The sequence below is a fragment of the Maylandia zebra genome, linkage group LG10, assembly GCF_041146795.1.
Source record: "Maylandia zebra isolate NMK-2024a linkage group LG10, Mzebra_GT3a, whole genome shotgun sequence".
Lineage (NCBI taxonomy): Eukaryota > Metazoa > Chordata > Actinopteri > Cichliformes > Cichlidae > Maylandia > Maylandia zebra.
The window spans coordinates 19,465,322-19,487,261 of record NC_135176.1 but is presented as its reverse complement, the minus strand read 5'-3'; the positions used below and the strand labels follow the sequence as shown (position 1 = coordinate 19,487,261).

The 21,940-nt window shown below is 40.5% G+C and overlaps 2 protein-coding genes and 1 long non-coding RNA gene across 11 annotated transcripts in view; 1 reads left to right on the top strand and 2 right to left on the bottom strand.

Moving 5' to 3' along the window:
- Positions 1-939: 939 nt before the first annotated feature.
- On the bottom strand, positions 940-13,107 carry LOC101471960 (LIM domain kinase 1). 4 transcript variants are annotated; one of them, XM_004550215.4, is made up of 17 exons: positions 12,687-13,107; positions 11,600-11,694; positions 11,451-11,522; positions 9,447-9,585; positions 8,743-8,852; positions 7,399-7,572; positions 7,214-7,319; positions 6,829-7,109; positions 6,567-6,756; positions 6,374-6,460; positions 6,166-6,297; positions 6,019-6,078; positions 5,847-5,912; positions 5,331-5,517; positions 4,927-4,982; positions 4,676-4,833; positions 940-2,974 (listed from the first exon to the last, which is right to left on the bottom strand). In XM_004550215.4, the coding sequence occupies exons 2-17, from the start codon at positions 11,638-11,640 to the stop codon at positions 2,515-2,517; spliced, it is 2,319 nt and encodes a 772-aa protein (XP_004550272.3). In that variant the 5' UTR covers positions 11,641-11,694; positions 12,687-13,107; the 3' UTR covers positions 940-2,514. The 4 variants fall into 4 exon arrangements, with proteins under 4 accessions (XP_004550272.3, XP_004550271.3, XP_004550273.3 ...); XM_004550214.4 differs by having other exon boundaries at positions 11,600-11,674; XM_004550216.4 differs by lacking the exon at positions 11,600-11,694 and having other exon boundaries at positions 12,687-13,106.
- LOC143420850 (uncharacterized) overlaps positions 1,428-21,940 on the top strand; it is a 27,518-nt gene continuing 7,005 nt past the window's right edge. For both annotated transcript variants that reach the window (XR_013100587.1, XR_013100586.1), the window contains exon 1: positions 1,428-1,641. This is a non-coding gene — a long non-coding RNA (uncharacterized LOC143420850). The remainder of the gene's footprint in view (positions 1,642-21,940) is intronic.
- elnb (elastin b) overlaps positions 14,239-21,940 on the bottom strand; it is a 23,810-nt gene continuing 16,108 nt past the window's right edge. For 3 of the 5 annotated variants that reach the window (XM_014407843.3, XM_076889280.1, XM_076889279.1), the window contains 12 exons: positions 21,813-21,869; positions 21,479-21,724; positions 21,174-21,215; positions 19,922-20,548; positions 19,759-19,785; positions 19,114-19,665; positions 18,506-18,565; positions 18,093-18,176; positions 17,889-17,939; positions 17,681-17,704; positions 17,335-17,400; positions 14,239-15,770 (listed from right to left, as the gene is read on the bottom strand). In XM_014407843.3, the coding sequence (XP_014263329.3) occupies positions 15,748-15,770; positions 17,335-17,400; positions 17,681-17,704; positions 17,889-17,939; positions 18,093-18,176; positions 18,506-18,565; positions 19,114-19,665; positions 19,759-19,785; positions 19,922-20,548; positions 21,174-21,215; positions 21,479-21,724; positions 21,813-21,869 (1,859 nt within the window). In that variant the 3' untranslated portion in view covers positions 14,239-15,747. The remainder of the gene's footprint in view (positions 15,771-17,334; positions 17,401-17,680; positions 17,705-17,888; positions 17,940-18,092; positions 18,177-18,505; positions 18,566-19,113; positions 19,666-19,758; positions 19,786-19,921; positions 20,549-21,173; positions 21,216-21,478; positions 21,725-21,812; positions 21,870-21,940) is intronic. The other 2 variants (XM_076889276.1, XM_076889277.1) reach the window with 2 other exon arrangements.

The window sequence follows — 21,940 nt, the reverse complement described above, 5'->3', positions numbered from 1 at the left end:
TTACTTAGCTATCTGTGCTTATTGAGTTATATTTATGCAATCATTTTTAATTTTTTTGGCAACCATGAAAGCTTGAGTCTGAAAGTTGCTGCCATTTTTATGTTTTAATATTATTGTATTTAGGTACATTTAGTCAAGATTAGCCAGTTTAACTAAGCTAGCCTAACGGCTTTTTTTGTATAAGAAAAGTATGTTAAATATTTTGGTAAGTGTGTACACATTCATGTCGTTATATAGTAAAGTAGTCACATTTAGACAATAAATCAATCAATAAACAAGCAGGAAAACGATTGGATTTAAATATATGCTAACACGTGAGGCTAATCTTTAAGTGTTTGTTCAGCTTTTTCTTCCAAATGATTAAAAAGTCTTCACGATATATTTCTGGACTAAATTTCTTAATGTCAACTCTGAACATCATTGAGCTGCTTTATTTTTCAAATATTGCTGGTTGATTTACAGACTGACACCTTGTTGGCTACAGTAATGTTTTTGTCAAGAGAGGGCCCCCACTCAAGCCTACAGGGGGTGAGTTTATATTAGCTAGGTCATGGGATTATATTATAATTTATTCAAATTTGTTAAGAGATTTAATATGAAGAATTTGGAGGTTGTCCTGCTAAATTTCAAATCAATTTAAGATTAGAGAGGGAACAAATGATTTTGAACATGGCATGGTTGGTACTGACAGATGGGATGAGCTGAGTATTTCAGAAACTGATCATTTAAATGGGATTTTCCTATGTCTGGGGTTTACAAAGAATTGTCAGGGAAGAAAAGAAAATATCCAGTGAGCAGCAGATCTGTGAGAGAAAAGGCCTTGTTGATGCTAGAGGTCAGAGAATGGGCAGACTGGCTTAAGCAGATAGAAAGGCAATGGTAACTCAAATAGCCACTTGTTAAAACCATGGTATGTAGAAAAGCATCTCTGAATGCACACCATGTTGAACCTTTAATTGGAAGGCCACAGCTAAGAACAGGAAACAGACTACAGTATGCATACGATCACTGCATTTGAACAACAAAACAAAACAAAACAGTGCCCGATTTCTGCTGCAACATTTGTATGGTGGGGTCATACTTTGACCCAAACAACATGAAAGCATGAATACATGCATCCTTGTATCAATGGTGATACAAGGATGCATGTATTCATGTTGCAGGGGATACTTCGGGCCCCAACTGAGCATCATTTAAATACCTCAGCCTACCTTAGTACAGCTGCTGACCATTTCTATCCCTTTAGGGTTTTTATGTTGTGATGTTTTAACCTACAATATAAAGTTCCTTGAGGTGACTGTGAAATATATCTTAAAAAATAAATAAAATAAAAATGGGGGAGACTCATAATGAATTATGACCGCAGTGCACAACTTCCAGCAGAATGAGATCATTTGTCCCAAAGTTCAAATAATCTCAAACTGGTTTCTTGAACATGTCAATGACTTCTTTGCACTCAAGTGGCCTCCACAGTCACCAGATCCCAATCTATTACAGCACCTTTGAGATGCGGTGGAACGAGAGATCCACATCATGGATATGCAGCCGACAAATCTGCAGCAACTGTGTGTTGAGTGGATCTGAGAAATGTTTCCAGACTCTATGCCATGAAGAACTAAGGCAAAAGGGTGTACCTAAAAGGTGAGTGTAAACAGTCCATCATAACAAAAATGCGTGCAATCCTTTAAGAAGAACCGTGCTGATAATTCTGGCTAATTTGTCTTTAATAAGGTCAGCATTTTAAAATATTAAATAGTTTATATTTAATTTTGTGTAATGTTTGGTAAATAAATCTTTGCTACATCGTAGTTAAAATTTTTGACTTGCATCTCTTTATTTTCTTAATTATAGTTTAGTAGCAGTAGAAGTTTTAATGTCCTCAGTTGGGTTAGATTCGGTTTGACACTTTTCCGCAGCAAATACATAAGGCGACATAAAGTGACATGTGTTCCACAGCTTCTTGGTAAAAGTGAAACTAGAGCCTAAATGGTAAACAACCAGATTTAGCTTATGTTGTTGGCCAATAAGTAAAGACCAGCTGCAGTACACAAAACAAAAACAACAACAACAAAACAAAAATCCCCCCAAAAAACAGTCGAGGTAAATTATAAAAAAGGATTGTCTTTACTTAATCTGTCCACTGACAATTTTTATGGAATTTAAATAAAATTTAGTTCTTTTTGTGCATTTCCATTTAAAAAAAAAAAAAAAAAAAAAAAAAAAATGGAAACAGTTAATTTCAATTTTGATATTTGCTATTCTCAGTGTCAGCAGGGCTCTAGCTGCAATCACATAAATACTGGTTCACAGTGGAGTATGAGACCAATGTGGGCAACATACAAATATTTACTGCTTCGCATGTTGAATATCTTGCATGATTCTACATTTACATATTCCTCTCACAAATGCAGTTTCATGACTAATTTACTTGACTGAAAAGACACAAATGTCTCCACAAACAGTCTTATTCCTTTAACACTGGGCTTTGTAGATGTGTCCCATCTTGGTCATCAATCAAAGAAATGAGCCATCCTCTGTAGATGTGTCCCACAATGCTTTGTATATCCTCCTGGACCCATTTAACTGCTCTGGTACTGGTCTTGACTGCTCACGCCGGGCTCCTAGTTGTTCTGCAGGGTTACTGTGTTCATAGGTTTCAGAGCCATGATTGCATGAGTCTGTGCTTATCGACCTGCGGCACGACTGGTTTCTACCCTCTGACCCAGTCCTCACAGTAAGGTCAGCCTGAGCGTTCTGCTCGTGGTTTGTGTGGCTGTCAAGTCTGCCATTTTGGTCTTTGTTTTCAGTAAATTGATTCGGCTCAGTGTGGTTATTTGTGTTTTCAGAGCATTGGTGGTTATTATTCTGCCAAAAAGCTTTGCAGAGCTGCTCTAACTCAGAGAGCAGAGGCAGACCAATATCCAGGTGCATCAGCAGGTTCTCCAGCCACTCCTCCAGCTTCAAAAAGGACGGACTGAAAGGCAAAAGTTGCATTAATGAGAAGTTTTAAGATGCTCTGCCACATATTGTCAGAGGTCATGTGCATAAATGCCATGGTAATTATGGGCTTTTAATCATTTACTTTTGTGTCCAGGGTATAATGATGGTACAGCATACATCTTTAATGACATTAAAATTTTTTGAAAATAAGTAGCCCAAACAGGGTCAAAAGTATAAATACAGGCTCAAATATATCCATACCCCAAAACTAATGTTTAGTTAAATATCCCTTAACAAGTTGAACCTCAAGGAACCCTATTTTGTTACTCATCAACAAGCTTCTGGCATAATTCTGGCTGAATATTTGACCACTCTTCTTGGCAGAATTGGTAGAGTTGATTTCGATTGGTTGGTTTCCTGGCACTGACGTGGTCTTTAAGCATAGTCCAAACATTTTCAATTGGGTTGAGGCTTTGGAAAGGCCACTATTTGCAATGTACCAGTACTATTGGCAGCAAAACAGCCCCAGAGAATGATGCTACCACTGCGATGTTTGACAGCTGGTACAGGGTTCCCAGGTTTGAAAGCCTCACCTTTACTCCTCCAAACATACCTCTTGGCATTGTGGCCAGATAACTCAATCTTTGTCTCGTCTGACCATAAAACTTTTCTCCAGAAGGCATGGCGAGTCTATGTGGGAAAATTTCAGTTGAGCTTGAAGGTGTCTATTTTGGAGCAAGGGCTTCTTTCTTGGTGGGCATCATCCAAGTCCATGGTGGTGTAAAACTGGCTTCACGCTCCACAGTGATGGTGGTTTTCCAGCTGTTTCCAATTCATGCTTGAGCCTTGGTAGTTCCTGGGCTGTTCTTGAACATCGTTATCAAATGCCTGTCATCTGAGGGTGACAGTTTGGGTGTTCTTTGGCAAACTGGTGACACATGTGAATAACTTGTACTGATGTACAGCTGTTTGAGGATGAGGTTGAGGATTGTGGAATCTGCAGTTGTTGGCTTCAAGAGATCTTCCCAACTTCTGTGAATCTACAATTTTCCTTCTTAGAGCTTTGATCTTTTCCAATGTTTAGAGTATTGATCAAACCAATGAGTGCTGCCAAACCAATCGTTTTTATGCTGTTAAAGAGAAACTAACAGTTGTAGTTGATCATGTTTGCTCATGAGACGTTATTAGAGCTGGGCTTTGTCAAGTTAAAAGACACTGTAGAACCTTGTCACGAAACGTTTCAGATGAACAGAATCGACCTTTTAGGATTTACTTACCTGGATGACTCAGCATGCATCAACACTGTAGAACCTTCTTAACACTTATTAAAATACGAGTATGTATACATTTCAACTTGTATGTATACTTTTGACCTTGTGTGAATAGATTCTTGTTTTTTTTAGAGACATTAAAGATGTGTGCTGTACGATCATTTCACCCTGGAAAAAGTTCAAAGAATTTAATAAAAGCCCCAAAATCATTATGACATTCACGCCAATGATGAGTTGATGTAAACTTTTCGCCACTGGTAGGCTATTCAGCAGCTAGATTATTTACTGAATTACTCAGTGAAGTATTCACTGTTTGGGTAGCAAAAAGAACGCTGGAAAAGTATTTATTGTTTCTGTATGTACTGGTGAAAAAACAAAAACGGTAAGACTTTGCCTATTAGTTTATAATTGTCAACAACAGACATACTTGAGCTCCATCTAATTTACTTGTGGTGCAATCTTACCGTTTATCAGCGTCCATGTCACAGCAGAGAACAGCCAGTGGCATGAAAGCAGAGGGGCACTGTGGAGGGTGGTACTGCTGCAGGAAACCTGCCACATTCAGCCCAAAGTCATTTCTTCTTGGAAGGTAGTCAGGATCTGCACTCACCCTCCCTATTATCTTAAGACAGAGACATACTCAGCCTTAAAACTGTTAAAAGTTTTAGAAACGTGGCATTTTCAGAAATCTTTTTAGCAGTCCAGATTTTCTTACCTCGCATAACATGATGCCAAAGGAAAAGATGTCTACCCGTTCATCATAGGTTTTCCCTGGGAGGAAAATGAAGAAGAAATTCTTAGCCTGTCCTGGATATTCAGTGGTTCTGCATTCATTATGTGGAGCTACTTATCCTCAGGCCATTATTTAAATATCTTCACTGTTTAATATTGAAGATAGCAGCTTTTATAAATCCTGAATGAATTTAGAAAATGTCCTGTGAATCCCATTTTCATTTTGTCATAAGAAATAATACACGCATGTATTTTTTTAAATCTGCACCCACCAATACCAAAGGTTTATTGCAAACTATGTTACGAAAGGCGTGAAGGTTTAGGAGCTTGATTCAGAATCTGATCACCCCTCAACATAAGTAGTAGTGTCCTAGCTTGTGTACTCACCGTGGATCATCTCAGGCGCCATCCAGTAGGGGTTTCCTACCACAGTATACCGCTTCCTGCGGTCATGCTTGCGGAGCTCTGACAGCGTCCCTTTTGTCGGACGTTCAAACGAAGATGTTCTGCTCTGGTTTCTCTCCTCCATTACCAACCTGGCTAGTCCAAAATCTGCCACCACCACAGACTGGTTCTACACAACCAAAGAGGGGTAAAGAAGTTATAACAATCAGCTGTGAAGTCTTTATTTATTTGAAAGTGGTATGTATAATGAATTTTAATAAGTAAAATTCATTAACATTCAAGAACTGTTGATCTCCTTTCACCATTGGCAGAATAATAAGAACAAGTCTTGGAATTGGATTAGAAATGTATCTGGACCAAAGTTTTGCTTGTTTTGTTGATATAATTTCAGATTTAAATAAAGTAACACATTCAAGTAACAAAGCAGTTTTTGAAGTGGAGCTATATAATGGAAGATACTGTAATTTTTGACATGTGTGCTATAAAACATCTGTTCACCTCTCTGACCAGGCAGTTGTATGAGTTTAGATCTCGGTGGATAACATTCATGGAGTGTAGATAAGCCTGTGAAGGAGAGATGATATATATATTTGACAAGTTTTTTACCAAAACAGCTTAATTTTGCAATAAAAGTTTTTTTATTCTTAGAGTATTGGCTTGAAAGACTTACCATCCCAGCTGCAATGTCTTTAGCATACCCAACTCTAATTTTCCAGGGAAAATCCTTGTCCTGCAACAGAAAGATTATGACCACCATGTTGTGTTTGTGTATGCTGATGGTTCTCATGAAGAAACATAAAAACTTAGTTTAACCTACCATTTTTATGATAGTCTCTCGAAGAGTTCCTCCCTGGATGTATTCAGAGACAAAATGTATTCGCTTGTCCTTATAAAACAGCCCAATGAACTTGAGAACATTGGGATGGTCCAAACAGCGCATCACCTTTACCTGTACAAATTGAGAGGGATGCTGGTTAAACATGTCATGCTCTCTTCAGGCCTTTTCTGCGCCCACGACCACTTACCTCCTTTAAAAAAGTCTTCTGCGTCTCTTCGTCGAAGCGTATCAACTCTTTCATCACCATGACCTCCCCAGTCTCCTGATGCGTTACCTTTAGAGAGAGAGATAAGTTCATAACAGTGCTGCTGATTAAAATCAGCATTACAACTAAAAGCGAGTTGCAGTCAGGCAACAAAATGATGGAAACAGCAAGGCACCTTGACAGCCTGTCCAAAGCAGCCCTTGCCCAGCACTTCTCCGTGGATGAGGTCTGAAGGTCTAAAGATGCGGTGCGCCCGGTCTCCTGGATCTACTCGAAGAGACTCTGAGCGAACCATTTCTTTTTTTTGAGATAAAAGCGACAGCATTCCAGGAGACACGTGGCACTTATCTATACTGCAGCTGCGCCTGAGAAAGAAACAAAGACTTAGAAAGGGGAGAGTATTGAGTTAAGGCAAGCTGTCAGCTGACATCACTTACGAAATGTTTCTGGATCGGATTCCTGGGGTCCCTTGGTGCTGAGATGGTGAGAGTCTCATCCTAATTTGTTCATTTTGCTCATCTGGTTCTTCTCTGGGACTTGGCTCTTCCTCCAGACTTGGGAGTTTCTGGGTTGAAGATAGTTTGTTGCGGACAGGGGGCTCAGGACAAGAGATGTTATCCGAGGGACTGTCCGAGTGAAAGAGGTCATGAGGTGCCTGTGGGTTGTGCTCAATGGTCAGCTGCAGTGGTCTGCTTGTGTTCTGGATTACACGGTTTATCTAGTGGAAAGGACATTTAACATTATGGTCACGTTGACATTTTTGTCTCTTCTCTCTTAAACTTGTGATGTTATAACTGAAGCAGTGGGTAGTTTGAGGCCTACCTCCTCTGGAGAAATATTGCGCACTGGGATGCCGTTAACCTCCAATACTTGATCACCAGTGTGGACAGAGGATAGCAGGTCAGGGCTTAGGACTGATGAGTCCAGCCTGAACAGAATGACAGTGATTGAATAGGTGGGCGAGACGTGAGGGTCAGAATTGTTAATGGCTAAATTCAGAGACTCACTCTGTCACAGTCACAAGAGGACTTTTGTCTTTGCCGAAATCAATGACTACACTCAGGCCTCGTTGTCCGACTGCATGTGGAGGGAAAGAGACCAGCGCCACCATGTGTGGTCTCTTGGTAACTGGAGAAGTTGGCTCCACGTCCGATACAGCACCCTGACAATAGCAGTGACCACTGCAGAGGCAAATCAAAAGATGAATACTATAGTGACTTGAAGGAAGGGGGGGAAGAAAAAAAAAAAAAGGTTTACACAGTGTACTCAGTTTCCTGTGAAAAACTAAGTACACCCTTATTGCTTCAAAAAGAACTAAAATGAAACATCAGGTCCTGCTAATCAAATGCACTTGATTAATCAATCTTCAGCAAATGTAAGCACCTCCATAAAAGCAGAAGTTTGGACAGTTTGCATATCTGGAGCATTCACAATGCTACAGTCTTCCCAAGAGTGCAGAGAACCTCTGTTGCAAGGTCGACTGTGCAATGCTCAGTGAAAATGTAGAAATTTAAGAGCCACATCTCAGAATCCACAGGGCTCAGCATGTTAAAAGGTTAAAGTTCATAACAGTACAGTTTATAAAAAAAACAAAACAAAACAAAAAAAAAAAACGAACAAGTATGGCTTGTTTGGAAGTGTTGAGAGAAGAACATGGTAGGATAGCTTAGGCTGGCAAAGTGGCATTTGGACAGACCTAAAAGACTTCTGATTTAGCATCCTTTGGCCATAATGCACATACAATGTTTGTAAAAAACAAAAACAAAAACAGAATATCAACACAAACGTCTCAAAACAGCTGTCAAGCACGGTGGTGGAGGGGCGATGATTTGGGCTTATTTAGCAGCCACAGGACCTGGTCACCTGACAGTCATTGAGTCGACTATAAACTTAGGCTTGGCCGAAACTGGGACAGGACAATGATCTCAAGCACTGTGGAAAATCTACAACCGATTGGCTGAAAAGAAACGACTCAATGTGTCCAGTAAAAGTCCAGATCTTACTCTGATAGAAATGTTCTGGTGGGACCTTAAGAGAACTGTGCATAAACAAATCCCTGCTAACCTCAATTAACTAAAGCAATTTTGGAAAGAAATTTTCCAAAATAACATGAGACCGATGAAGTCATACAGAGAACATTTACTTCAACTGCTGCTAAAAGTGGTTTTACAAGCTATTGAATCATGGGATCTACTTAGTATTTCCATAGGACCACCCAGAGTCCCTAACCTTTAACATAACTGTAAATCTGTCAGAAAGAGGTTGTTTCCATTTCACTCATTCATCTCCAGCTTACACATTTGCTAACACACAAGACTTCTTTACATTTTTCCTTTCAGAGTCTTACTTACCAGTAGAGCTTAGAGCGTTCGATAAGCGTGTAGGTGTCTCCATCTCCAATGACCATATCACAGCTCATGCAAGTGAAGCATTCAGGATGATACTTTTGCTCTCCAGCAACCTGTTTATATGCAGGGCAGTAGTGTATGAAAAACATAATACAGTTTTACCAGAACGCATTTATTTGGGCCACTCTGAACTGTGAAACACTCGAGCTGTTTCTGTTCATTCTTGCATAAAGGATGTTTTCAGAGGATATCCTCTAGCTTAGAGTCAAAAGAGAAAATAAATGCTTTCATATCAGGAGGAAACCAAAAGTCGGGAAGGCTTTGAATTTATGAATAATTGGTGGAGCATGCTGAGATTTGGTATTCCATATTCCGTTTCTGAATATTATATAAAACTCTTTTTAACTTGTTAGTCTGAACAGCAGTAAGCTTTGAATGATCAATAAGTGGGATATTTTTAAACTAGTCCAATTGATTTGTTGCTGACAGTTCAGACTGCTTTGGACTAAGTGAGTCAGACAACAGAGAGGGCAGCTAATCAGGCTTTCATCTTATAAGCTTAGAAATCCATGTATGCTAAAGTTTTGTAGCCAAGATTATTAAAAAAAAAAAGTTTAGTGAGGAACTTGTGAATTATTTGTGTTCAGAGGGATAGTTTCATCAGAATCTTTTTTTTTGGTTAAAATTTTGAGTGATTTCAATATTACCATTATGAGTCCTGTTGCAATGGTCTCCTTGCAACCGTGGCAGTGTCCTCCATAACGGCACCAGTAGTGCTTTTTACAATACAGCTGCCCCTCTCTTTCATAGTACCAGTGAGACAGAATACAGCCACATTCACAACACCTGCAGAGACAAGAGGGAAACGGGAGAATATGGCGTAACAGAGTGAGAAAGTGGAACAAAACCTGAGCAAAAAACAAAAAAAAGAAAAGATTCAGATACGCAGACAAAGTAACATGAGCCTAACCATGGATGGAAGATGTGGGACTTGAAATCCTCACAAAGAGTATCACATTTCAAGGTCTGTGAGACAACAGATTATTGCTTTCTGTTTAGCTCCTTTTTATGAACGCAGTATACGATTCCACTCATACTCTACTCATTTCTTCTCTTATGTTGGTTAACAATATGATCTGGTCACAAAGAGGCATACACCCAAAGGAAATACACTTATCTTTACTTCTATGCTGACATCACCATGACAATCAGCCCGGGGTGACATTAATATTGGTTTTTACAAAAAAGGACTATTCATGCAAAGAGACTAGTCACATGTTTTCACAAAAACAATGTTCCCCATAGAGACACACCCACTCAAGATTGCACAACACAGCTGTTAAAAATTAAAATAGCATGCATTCCTTAAATGCAGAGCACAATGTTCAGTTTCAGGCCTTTAAAGTTTGCAGATTACAGTGAGACCCATCGTTACCCTGCTAAAGCAGAATAATACTATAGTGTGTACGATAAAGGCCCTGCTTCCTTATCTCTCCAACACTGCAGCCGGAGTGGGAGGTGACTTCCTGGGTTGAGTACTGGCCCATGTTTCCTCTCCCCAAACCTCATGCGGTAAATGCTTTGAATCCATTTTTGTAAGAATAGCAAAAGGTTGTGTCATATTGAGAATAAAGCATAATTCCTACAATAGTTTCTTTTAAAGGTTTTCTTCATAATATGTTAAAGTGATCTTAAGTCTTGCAAAACAACTTAAAGCCACGATTCATTCTGCCGTTTTTGTTGTGGTTTTAGTATTTCGTCACAGAAAACTATAGGCAGCTCTTTCCCTTTGTGTTTTTGTTAACAACACCAAACAGCTCGTTTTGTTGTTGCTGATAGAGCAACACATTGCTTCTTCAGTGCGCACACCCTCACATGTGGGATCTCTTTTTTTCTGACAGCACTGTAGGACGTGCTGCTAGAGACCAAGATTCGCTTCTCCTTCATTGCTAAGGAAATAATTAAGCAATAAAGCCATCAGACCGCTGCAGGTTTATTTTCGACCTCCTGTCTTTGTTACTGTGCTGCAGGCCGCGGATGTGGAACCTTCCAGCTCCACATCTGGTTGCAAGAAAACCTGGAATCAGTTCAGCTGTTTCTACTGCCCGCCCCCTCATCCATCTCTCCACATTTCTCTTTGGTCACCTGAGTGTTTTCCTGTCAATAAAAATCCCCTTTGTTCTCGTGTCTCTAAAGAAGTTATGACGTCAGAACTGAACCTCGGTCAGATGTTAACAATCTCATGACGTTTTCTCCTACCACCGTTTCCTCCGTGTTCTGTACGTTGGTATGTCGGACTTCCTTTAAAAAAAAAAAAAAAAGCTCTTAAAAGGATTTTTTTAAACTGCTTGTGTCACGCTGGATGTTTCACATATTTCTTTATGCTAAATAAAAGACTTTAAATGCTAACTCTTAGGTTTTGGCCTGAGGAACAGGGATGTTTACAAAGTAAACAAATTATAATTTTTTTTGTAACTTGCGAAATGTGCTCCAACATGCTTTTTTGTTATTGTGAACATTAGAGCAAAAACAACCTCCAAAAAAAATAAACCTCAAGTGTTATTTTGTTGGCAGACTTCTGTTTGAGGAAGTATACATGCAGACGTTTAGAAGTTTCCCTATTAATTTTTTCTCTTCCTTTGACTCACTCTTTCATACGCTTCCTCCCCTTTCGCTCACTCTTACGCGTATCTAAAGATTTCAGTTCTTACCGTCCTTTCGTGCCTCGCCGAAACCTCTGGTCCCGTCGTGACATTCTGCCTTGCCAGTTAACCGACAGACAGCTGTCAAACACAGTCCACCCAGTTCAGAAAGGAGCTTGTTAGCAGCATGTGATTGTGAGCGGATCATATACACCTACTCTGCTGTGACTGATGACAGGCGTTGCCTTTCTCTCTCCATGTGTTCAAAGGCTTCCTGTGTGAATATGAGTTCCCTTTCGAATGTGAAGAGAAGCTGTGTGAGAAAAGAGTCTGACCCACTGACACCAGCTGGCCAGTTTCCCCCTGCTGGCTGCTGAGAAACAGACCAATCCGATAAGAGACGCCCTCCCTCACCCTCCCCTCTCCTGTTATGTCCAGCATGTAGACCTCTGCAAGATATAGTTACACTCTTCTGCAGAGTCTAGCAAGTTTAGGAGAGTTAAACTCACAACCTAAATGAGTGCTTATGTGATAAGTGGTCTGAGACGTGTTTTGTGTGTGTGTTTTGAAATAAGCCCTGTTCCCATCAGTGCAGGCATAATCTCTTTATGAATGCCCCAATTACTGCACTGTCCAGATCCTGCAGTAAAGAACTCCATTCATCACACACAACGAACAAAGAGGGAGAAATTAGTTAAAGCATAACTGTGGGGAACAGCTCAGAACAGACAAACAAATCCATTGATAGCGTTCAGTATCGACCTCTCAAACCAAAATTATGACCTAATGAGCTTTAAATTTGTTTTGCTGTAGGTTTCCTGCAAACAGTCCTGTCAATTCAGCAACTTCAGACTAGCTGTGCTATATGTCTGCATATGCATATTTTTTTATTTTTTGTTAAATTGTCCAGGCAAATCTGCACTGCAGACAGAAAAGCAGAAACAGGTGTAGATATATGGAGGAGACCCTTCTGTCACAAAACTGATACTGTCATAGATTTATGCCACTTTCAGTTACCGTTTCTCTTTAATTTGCATCCTCGGTTGTTTTTCTCATGCCCGAGTTAGTCATTGCATCTCTGTAAGCTGCATAATGAACAAATTAATCAGCAAAACCTTGTGCGAGTATTGCTCATAACAAATATTTTTACCAGGCTTCAGTGTTGTAAAACTTCCAAGCAGCATGACGCACAGCACTACAAAACTATATCCAGTTGTTCTTGTCCTCTTTTTTTAGACCAAAGAAGCTAGTTTGTGTTAAATGTTGCTTCTTTTGTGATATTTCATGTAAAAGGCAAATACTTACATGAGCTGGGAGTAGAATGATGTTATCTAACAACGCTATAGAAAGTGCTGTTAAGACTTTAGGGTTGCTTCTCGTCACTGGTAAGGAAATAAGTTAAGTATGATTATGCCATCCTAGGGTAGCACGGTACTGCAGTAGTTAACACTGTTAACATAGGAAGAGGGTATCTGGTTTCAACATGCTCGTCATCAGGGACCCTCTTCGATGGAGTTTACACGCTCTCCCTGCGTCAGCATGGATTCTTTCCAGGTATTCCGGTTTCCTTCTACAGTTCAAAGTCACGCATGTTTGGTTAGGTTGTGATTCCAAATTGGCTGAATGTGAATGTGTAGCTCAGCTGTAGAGGGGAGAGGTGGAGCTGGTTCAGGGAGCAGTGCCAAGCGAGCTGAGTGACACACCTGTTGTGCATGAGCTAATCACTGCTGGGAGACGCTGTGCAGTAATTGGCAAAGGTACTGTGTGGACTGTTTGGGAGAAACTAGAGAAGAACACTATAAAGAAGAACGTCCACTGAGCCTGGCTCGACGGCAGGGCGCTGGAAAATAAATTGGTGTGTTTGAACTGAAAAAGCTGTGTTGACTTTCTATGATGACGGAGACTCACAAGTGACTGAGCTTCGTGTCACAGAATATTAGCAGTGCAATAGACTTGGATGGCCAATGCTTACACCTGTCCTAAGACACCAATAGATGTTCCCTAATTCTAGTCACATTTTGAACTGTACTTTTAGGATACCTATTACTATTTAAACTAAACTGATGTAGTTGCCCCATTGGCTGAAATAACAGTTTCATTTTAAGGTTTTACTAGTAATTGAAAAGCAGCCTAATGCACCTTTAATACCTTGAATCCATTTCTAACCCAAACAAAGAGCAGAAACTTGGCTTTGTATGCACATTGTTCCTACTCAGGTTAGAGTGCAGTGGGATGCCAAAATGGCTTCAAAGCCCCCCTTCATTTGACTTTAAGGCCCAATCAGTTATGTAACCAACATCACTCAAAACCCTTGTCTATAGCCCACAACAATGACTGTCTGCACTGACAATTACTAACTGTTCTGTTGTGACGCTTGACCTGCATTACCAAATTAAGGAGCGCAGACTTTTAAAATAACTTGCCAAGTCTGCAGAGTTGTCACGCTGGCACTTTATCACTAACTGATGTTGACTCGGCAGTACCCAATCTCAATCAGCGCCCAAATATGCACTGCAGCTCTTCATAATAGTTGTCTTTTTGTTAAAGTTTGTACAGCATCAACAACTAATTGTTCACTCTTCATATGAGTCACCACGTACACAAAGCTTCACTGCTGTTCTGCGTTTTTTTTTATACTCCCCTAAGCCACAGTTGTCTGTTTCCTTTCTCAGTACAGCATACCTTGCGGTTGAACCCACCACAGTTCAATATGCTAAAAAACCAACATCTACTTCTAGATGTTGAGCTTCCTCCTCTTGCCAAGTGGTTAAACCCCTCCTTGTTGTTTCATTATAGGGTTTTTTTTGTACGTGCTAAATTACTCCAGTAGCAATAAAATAATGACACAAAGAAGTCGTCATTGGTCATCTCTTTACTTCGGAGAGCATTGTCAGAGAGTTTACAAAAGTGCATAATTTTCTTCATAGGCCACATAAAAAAAAAGAAACACAGATGTTAAAAATCACACTGAGCTCGAGATGCACATGAGCTCAAATGCAAGACGAGATTCACTCACCCCACTTTTGACCCACTGACGTCACAGCCTGCACTGTGATTCAGCACACATTCAAGGACAATGTAGAAAACAAAGCACTTATACTCATCATAGTAGTAAACGGGTTTAAAAACTGTAAAAACACACACACAGAATGACTAACTCAAATATTTTAGTACTGTAATAATGCACTTGACTTTGTAAAATGAGGCTAAATACAGTTCTCAACATAATTTAAAAAGTCTAGTAAACGTGAGCAGTTTCCCCAACAGTGTTAAAGGAGGTTCATGAACAGAAGGAAAACGCAGTAATCAGTACTCCTCGGATGTCATGTACTCTAGTCATATTACCTCACATTTAGCTTGAATGCTTACCTCAACAGCAAATGTAAAAGCTAAAACTAAGCCCATTCAGAAAGTCAGGACAAATACACCCTCCTAACAATCAAAATATATGCACGCTAACCAATATTTTACATTTATACCATTGAGTGTGATGTGGCTATAAAACAGTGCCATTAAGTTGTGAAATGAGTGGAAGAATCTCACAGGTGGGCCTCAAGTGGTATCTGTGAGAATCCTCAGGCTCCATTACTGATACTACTGAGGCCTGAGTACAGCTCACATGGCCAGAGACTGCTTTTCAAGGATCAAAAGACTACCACTACTGCATAAAATACTGCCTTCATCTTCTCCTGTGACAGCAGCTGTTTGTCTCTGTGTCTGTACACACTACTTGTTTGTCCACTGATGTAAAAGATGCTAACAGTGAATTATCTGCTCGGCCATTCACTCTGCAGACAAATCCCAGTTTAACTGGGTAGAAGTGTCGCCCTATATTTCTTTACACATTGCGTCAGCATGCAGACAGGTCTGAAGGAGCTGCCCTGAGGGAGTCCTTGGTGTCAGTCTTAACCCAGAGGATTTGTGCCAATACTTGCATAACGACACAAATGATAATCAACACAGCAAAGACAGACAAAAAGTGATGAAAAGAAATGCTGATTCTTCACTGTAGTGGTTCTCAACCCGATCATCAGGAATTTCTGGGGTTTTCTACCCACGTTATTTTATTTTTGAAACTTTCTTGAGAAATTGACATTTAATAATTTGACCAAAATAAAATGACTTAATTATCCAAAAAAGGGAAAAAAAGTATTTAACAAAGGGAAACAGCAATCTTCACCTGGCGGTGAATCTGATCCGGTTGAGAACCACTGCAACCTTTTATAAAACCCAAGCAAATGGAAATGTAAAAAGCGGGATGTGCTGAAGCTTTAGCTTCTGTGGCAGGTAAGACATTTACAGTGTGGGATCATGCAATAGCACCACTGTTGTTTTAATGAGGTCACTTCCTGTCTTTTGGTCTTTCTCACTTCCTCCTTCGGCCAGCTCCTAAAAAGCAGAACAAAGACAGCGTTATTCTTCACTTTACATGCAGTATGCAGATTGTTTAAATAAGACTTCCGCTGTTCATCCAGACCAACATAAAATGACAACTGTTAAATCCCACTTTATACTAACTCAGAATAGCTTCCAGGACATATTTCCCTTAGTTTATAGGGTCAAATGTTCATTTCCTACACAGACACAGAGTTCCTGCATTTGTGGGTGTTACCAATTGTTGCCAATTTTGAGCATGTCACTTCTGTAGAAAACATTTTTGGATCAGAGGAAACTCTCAGAGGAGTCTGGCAATTTACTCTAGAAGCTACTCTCGGTTTTTTATTAATTGAAAGTCTATCCCATCCCACAAAGATTACAGCCACACACAAAAAACATGACATGACTTTTCTTAAACCCTTAAAATGTATAACTAGAGGGTGAGTTTGATCTCCCAGTTGGTTAAGTCCTTAGCTAGTTTGTAGTCCAGAGCTGGTTTGTAGTTATGTTTGTATTTAGGTTACAAAGTTGCTTGCTTGTAGCAACATCAACATGAAATCTTATCTTGCCTACAACAATGCAGTCTCAGTGTAGCTTCACTGTGATTCTGGAGAGACCAAGTTGTAAACTACAACTTGATTGGTTTGCAGAGGCTTACACCTGCGAAGCAAAAATGTTATTTTTAACTAAAAAGAATAATTCTGGTCAGACTTCAGTTAGATTAGATTAGATTAGATAGAACTTTATTAATCCCTCGGGTGGGTTCCTCTGGGAAATTCGATAGTGTCGGGTGAAGCAGGTGAGGACGTTGTCCTTGTCCTTCCTCGCATGTAGCACATGGCAGGAGGTCGTCAGCTTCAGATTGCTTTCAAATAATTTGCTGGAAAATGTTCAGTTTGCTTTAGATTAGGTTGCTGCCTGGACAGAGCATGTATGAGCAATGCACAAGCTAACCACCTAGCTATGGATTCAGTGGACCTGTGCTATTCTCACATCAACACAAATTGTTGCATTTGGATATCACAGGACTTTGTACTGGGGAGCTGGCAGGCCAAAGACCATTTAATATCTGGTCTAGTATGCGTGTGAAAATAATTACAGTGTATATTGGGAGGTGCGGAAATCTTTACTTGTGTTTTTTTTTTTTAAATTCCTTTCAAGTTGCAACACATGAAGAAGAACATATCATCGCTATGAGTCCTAAAATGAATGTAAATCACCTCTTCTTACTATATGATAGAAAATCTGTCTGTCCGTATGTTTGTCTCTTTGTCCGCAAACTCCTGCTAGATAATCAGGAGTTGAACAACTAAACATGACACATAGATACATCTCAGGCTCACGAAGGTCTTTATCTATATCGGATATTACAATGTCATCATGTTGCCTTGCAACCATCTAGCAAAGGGCTAAGATGATCCTTTTTAGCCCTTTTGCACCTTATAAAACCTTATAAAAACTTTGTATTATTATTATTTGTCAACACTATTATCTAATCGACAGAAGTGAGGCTAAATATTGTATTGCATAGGAAATGCAGTGATCAGGACTGTTATAATATGTCTATGACTTTTACCTCTGTAGCCCCTGGATCCAAGTAAACCCTGCATGGCTGCATATTTGGCTGCCTTCTGCGCTTTAGCTGAAGGTCATGATAGTAAAACAAACAAACAAACAAACAAACAAACAAACAAACAAACAAACAAACAAAAACAAGAAAACGAGTTTAGATACTTAGTTGTCAGTAGATATTTAAAAAACCTTGCATGTTACAATCAGAATTATCCTTGATATATTATATTTCACTAACAAGATAAGCAAAAGTAATATGTTCATCCGATCTGTGTATCTTTGTGTCAATGCTAGACCAACGTTGTTAATTTGGACATGCTTATTCCAGAGGACACAGTGAGTTTTCTTACATTTTTGTCCAGCCCCTGCATACCCTAGAGAACAATAACAGGAAAGATAAAGTCATAACAAACAACTGATACCTTACAATGGACTTTTTAAAACAATCTCAGAATAACACTGCTTTCTGTTTCCTGTTATTCTCAGTTTTGTATGATTTTACTCAAATGTGTATGCTGAGTATTAAAAAGAGGACATATGTGATCAAATCTGTCTCACCTGGATAACTTCCTATACCCAGCCCACCATATCCAGGACCAGCAGCACCTCCTGGAAGAATAAAAACATTACAGCTTTCAAAGCACTTCTTATCTGTGCCATGTTTACAGTGCAGTGCTATGAATTTTGTTGATTTTGATGTTTTGAAATATATTAAAAGCACATTCTCATTATCCTAATGACTATATTTTCATATAAACTGACCTGGTCCCCCACCAGGTAGTCCTCCAACTCCTTGGCCAGTTCCTCCAGGACCTCCTAGCCCTCCTGTACCTCCTGCTACGCTACCTAAACAGATAAATGGGTATGAATGAGAGACAAGTTAACTTTTTAATCAACATGGGGATATAAACAAAGGGCCAAATGAACACTGTTGTACCCAGTGGATTAGAGGCACTTGGGAGAATTTTTTATGTAAAATAAACCATCTTATTTTTATTACCAGTTATTACCAGTATTATTACCAGAGACTACAGATCTTTAGAGAGAACTGACACACCTCAAGTTAGTCACTAATAAAAGTTTTATCTCAGTCAAATTTTCACATGTCTGTTGTCTCTTTATTATAATGTGCTGTGTGCTAAACATTTACTTGACTTTATAAGCTGGAACCTCACCTTGGCCACCACCAGTGACGCCTCCTGTCCCAGTACCAGGAAGAACTCCGACTCCACCTCCTAATGAACAGTGATGTGATTAAATTACATAAATGACAAATAATACAACAATACATATGTTTCCATAGAGCAACGTGAAACAACAAGTTAAACAGAGAAGCAGACTGAGCTGTAGTCCATGTTTATTAAAGGAATAGGATATTTGGTCTTTCAAATAATCATAATGGTCCGTCATACATTACAGTTTGTAACTGTAAAGAGAGCTCCTATGTCTAAGGTTACTTTCTGACAAGACTTTAATGCAACGACAAACACAAAGTGTGAGATACTCCCTCCATAGAATCCCACCACATAGCAAACCAAACCATATGATTCAGTTCCTGTTGCTTTTTGCTGCTGTTTACTCCTATGCATGATTTAATGTGGTGTTGATCCAGACAAAAAGTCAACTTCATGCATTCAGTTGGTTAAATTGGATTAGTTTAAGTGTCTCTCTGAATTAATTTACATTAAGTTTGTGCAAATGGTAGTGCTTTGAATGTAGAGGTTCTGATAAGAAAATATATGAGTTACTATCAAAAGCTTCTAAGTATATCTCAGAATTTTACCTGGTCCGTAGCCAGCTCCACCCAGCGACGAGCCGTAACCTGATTTAGACGGCTTTCTTGTTCCAAGTGTTTGGCCAGGTCCAAAACCACCAGTCCCAGCACCTCCAGGGCCAAAGCCACCAGTCCCAGCACCTCCAGGGCCAAAGCCACCGGTCCCAGCTCCTCCTGGGCCAAAGCCCCCAGTCCCAGCACCTCCAGGGCCAAAGCCCCCAGTCCCAGCACCTCCATGGCCAAAACCAGTCCCAGCACCTCCAGGGCCAAAGCCCCCAGTCCCAGCACCTCCAGGGCCAAAGCCCCCAGTCCCAGCACCTCCAGGGCCAAAACCAGTCCCAGCACCTCCAGGGCCAAAACCACCAGTCCCAGCACCTCCAGGACCAAAACCAGTCCCAGCACCTCCAGGGCCAAAACCACCAGTCCCAGCACCTCCAGGGCCAAAACCAGTCCCAGCACCTCCAGGGCCAAAACCACCAGTCCCAGCACCTCCTGGTCCAAAACCTCCAGGACCTGTACCCCCAGCTCCACCAGGGCCATATCCTCCCCCTAATCCTCCTCCTGGAAGAAAAGTTAAAATATATTTACACAGTTATAAACCATAAAAATATCTAAAACAACCATTAACCTCCCTACTCCAAACTAAACCCTTACCTGTTCCATAACCAGCTCCTCCATAACCTGGAAGAAACAATGAAAAAAACTTTGATAAAACATCTGTTTGCTGGCTGCATTTCTTATATCATGAAACCTCCATTAGGTATCTCCATTAGTATATGATCTAGCTAATGATCTTATTTATGTAATCCTTGCTTACCAGATTTATAAGGTTTTCTTTTTCCTTGGCCTGCCTGTCCAAATCCTGTTCCTGTTCCAACACCGCCTGGTCCGAACCCTCCAGTTCCAGTGCCAATACCGCCTGGTCTAAACCCTCCAGTTCCTGTGCCAGCCCCACCTGGTCCAAACCCTCCAGTTCCAGTGCCAGCCCCACCTGGTCCGAACCCTCCAGTTCCTGTACCAACACCGCCTGGTCCGAACCCTCCAGTTCCAGTGCCAATACCGCCTGGTCTAAACCCTCCAGTTCCTGTGCCAGCCCCACCTGGTCCGAACCCTCCAGTTCCAGTGCCAGCTCCACCGGGTCCAAACCCTCCAGTTCCAGTGCCAACACCGCCTGGTCCGAACCCTCCAGTTCCAGTGCCAGCTCCACCGGGTCCAAACCCTCCAGTTCCAGTGCCAGCTCCACCGGGTCCAAACCCTCCAGTTCCAGTGCCAACACCGCCTGGTCCGAACCCTCCAGTTCCAGTGCCAGCTCCACCGGGTCCAAACCCTCCAGTTCCAGTGCCAACACCGCCTGGTCCAAACCCTCCAGTTCCTGTGCCAGCTCCACCGGGTCCAAACCCTCTAGTTCCAGTGCCAACACCGCCTGGTCCAAACCCTCCTGTACCTGAAATTCAGGCATAACTTAACTGGTAACCCTATCACATTTTTAATAAAAGCAAAAATAGTTTTACCAGGCTGTGGTGTACTCTATCTGGAAGTTTTGTGTTTAAAAGTTCTTTTTATTATATTTATACCTGCCTCAGAGAAGAAGCCTCTGAAATAAAAAGCATCATGTTGGTTTTAATTAGAAGTGCCGAGAGTATAAGAGTTGGGTTATTGACATCAATCACAGCTATATGTTTTGCTAATAACAACCTACATTTAGATTTGTGTACTTCCTTTACTCTTAAGAACTTGAAAGAACTGGACTTCTTTAAGTTATTTAAAGAAGTTAATTCAGAACTGAAGAAGCCTCTTGGATGAGAGGTGAAACGTCTTTAAATAGTTAACAAAGTCCAGTCGTCTTCTTTTGAGCTCTTAAAAATACCATGGTGACTGAGAACCTACACAGATGAAGTGCATATTTTATCATAACACACAACAGTGAAGGTATCACCACTTGTTATTTATTGCCTTTCAAACAACAGTATGTACATATGTAATGGCTAGCAGATGGTGATTTTTTTTTAATATATAGACAAAGAACTGACAAAAACACACTTCACAAGTGATTAAGTATAAATTCTCACCATGTCCAAAGCCAGCTCCACCTAGTGAGGATGATCCATAGCCTGTCAACAGAAGTTAACAGCTTGAGTATAGCTTATAAAATATTTTCCTAATCATTTTTAATTTTGTGTCTTTACATCAGCATAATGAAAAGAAGAACTGCAGGATTTTAAACAGGAGACAAACATGCAGCAAATTGTCCCAGCTTGGATTTGGATCAGGGGTCTGCTTTTTAGAGTTCTAGTCCTCTGACCACTCAGCTGTCGGGTTCATATATATAATACTTTATTGAATGTTGTTAGTCATAAATACTTGCTTATTATACCTGATTTAGGTGGTTTTACTACTCCACCAGGTCCATAGCTGCTTGGTCCTGTGCCAGCACCACCTGGTCCTATACCACCTGGCCTTGTTCCAGCACCACCCAGTCCGGTCCCAGCACCTCCGGTCCCAGCACCACCAGGACCAGTGCCACCAGGCACAAGGCCACCTGGTCCATAACCTATTCCACCTGGTCCAGTCCCATAGCCACCAGGTCCAAACCCAGTACCACCAGCTCCTGCTCCATAGCCTAAAAATCAAATATTTTAAATGTTTAGTTTCAGTTTTCTCTATACTTCCTTTATGTAGGTTTACTCTGTGTGTTCACTTCATTATACTTTTAGGTGGTTTTCCAGTGCCGGTGCCCAGTCCTGGACCTGTGCCATATCTAGAACCTGGTTAACAGAGCATTTAAAACTGTTAATACTAATAGTTATAAACTATTTAAATTAGATATTTTTGATCA

Excerpts from the sequence above, each read along its gene's own strand:
- LOC101471960 (XM_004550214.4), bottom strand. Across the intron at positions 11,523-11,599 it reads CTGTCATCAGTCACAGCAGA|CTGTCTGTCGGTTAACTGGC; the intron begins GTAGGTGTATAT and ends TGTGTTTGACAG. Across the intron at positions 6,757-6,828 it reads ATCCGATCCAGAAACATTTC|GCGCAGCTGCAGTATAGATA; the intron begins GTAAGTGATGTC and ends TTTCTTTCTCAG.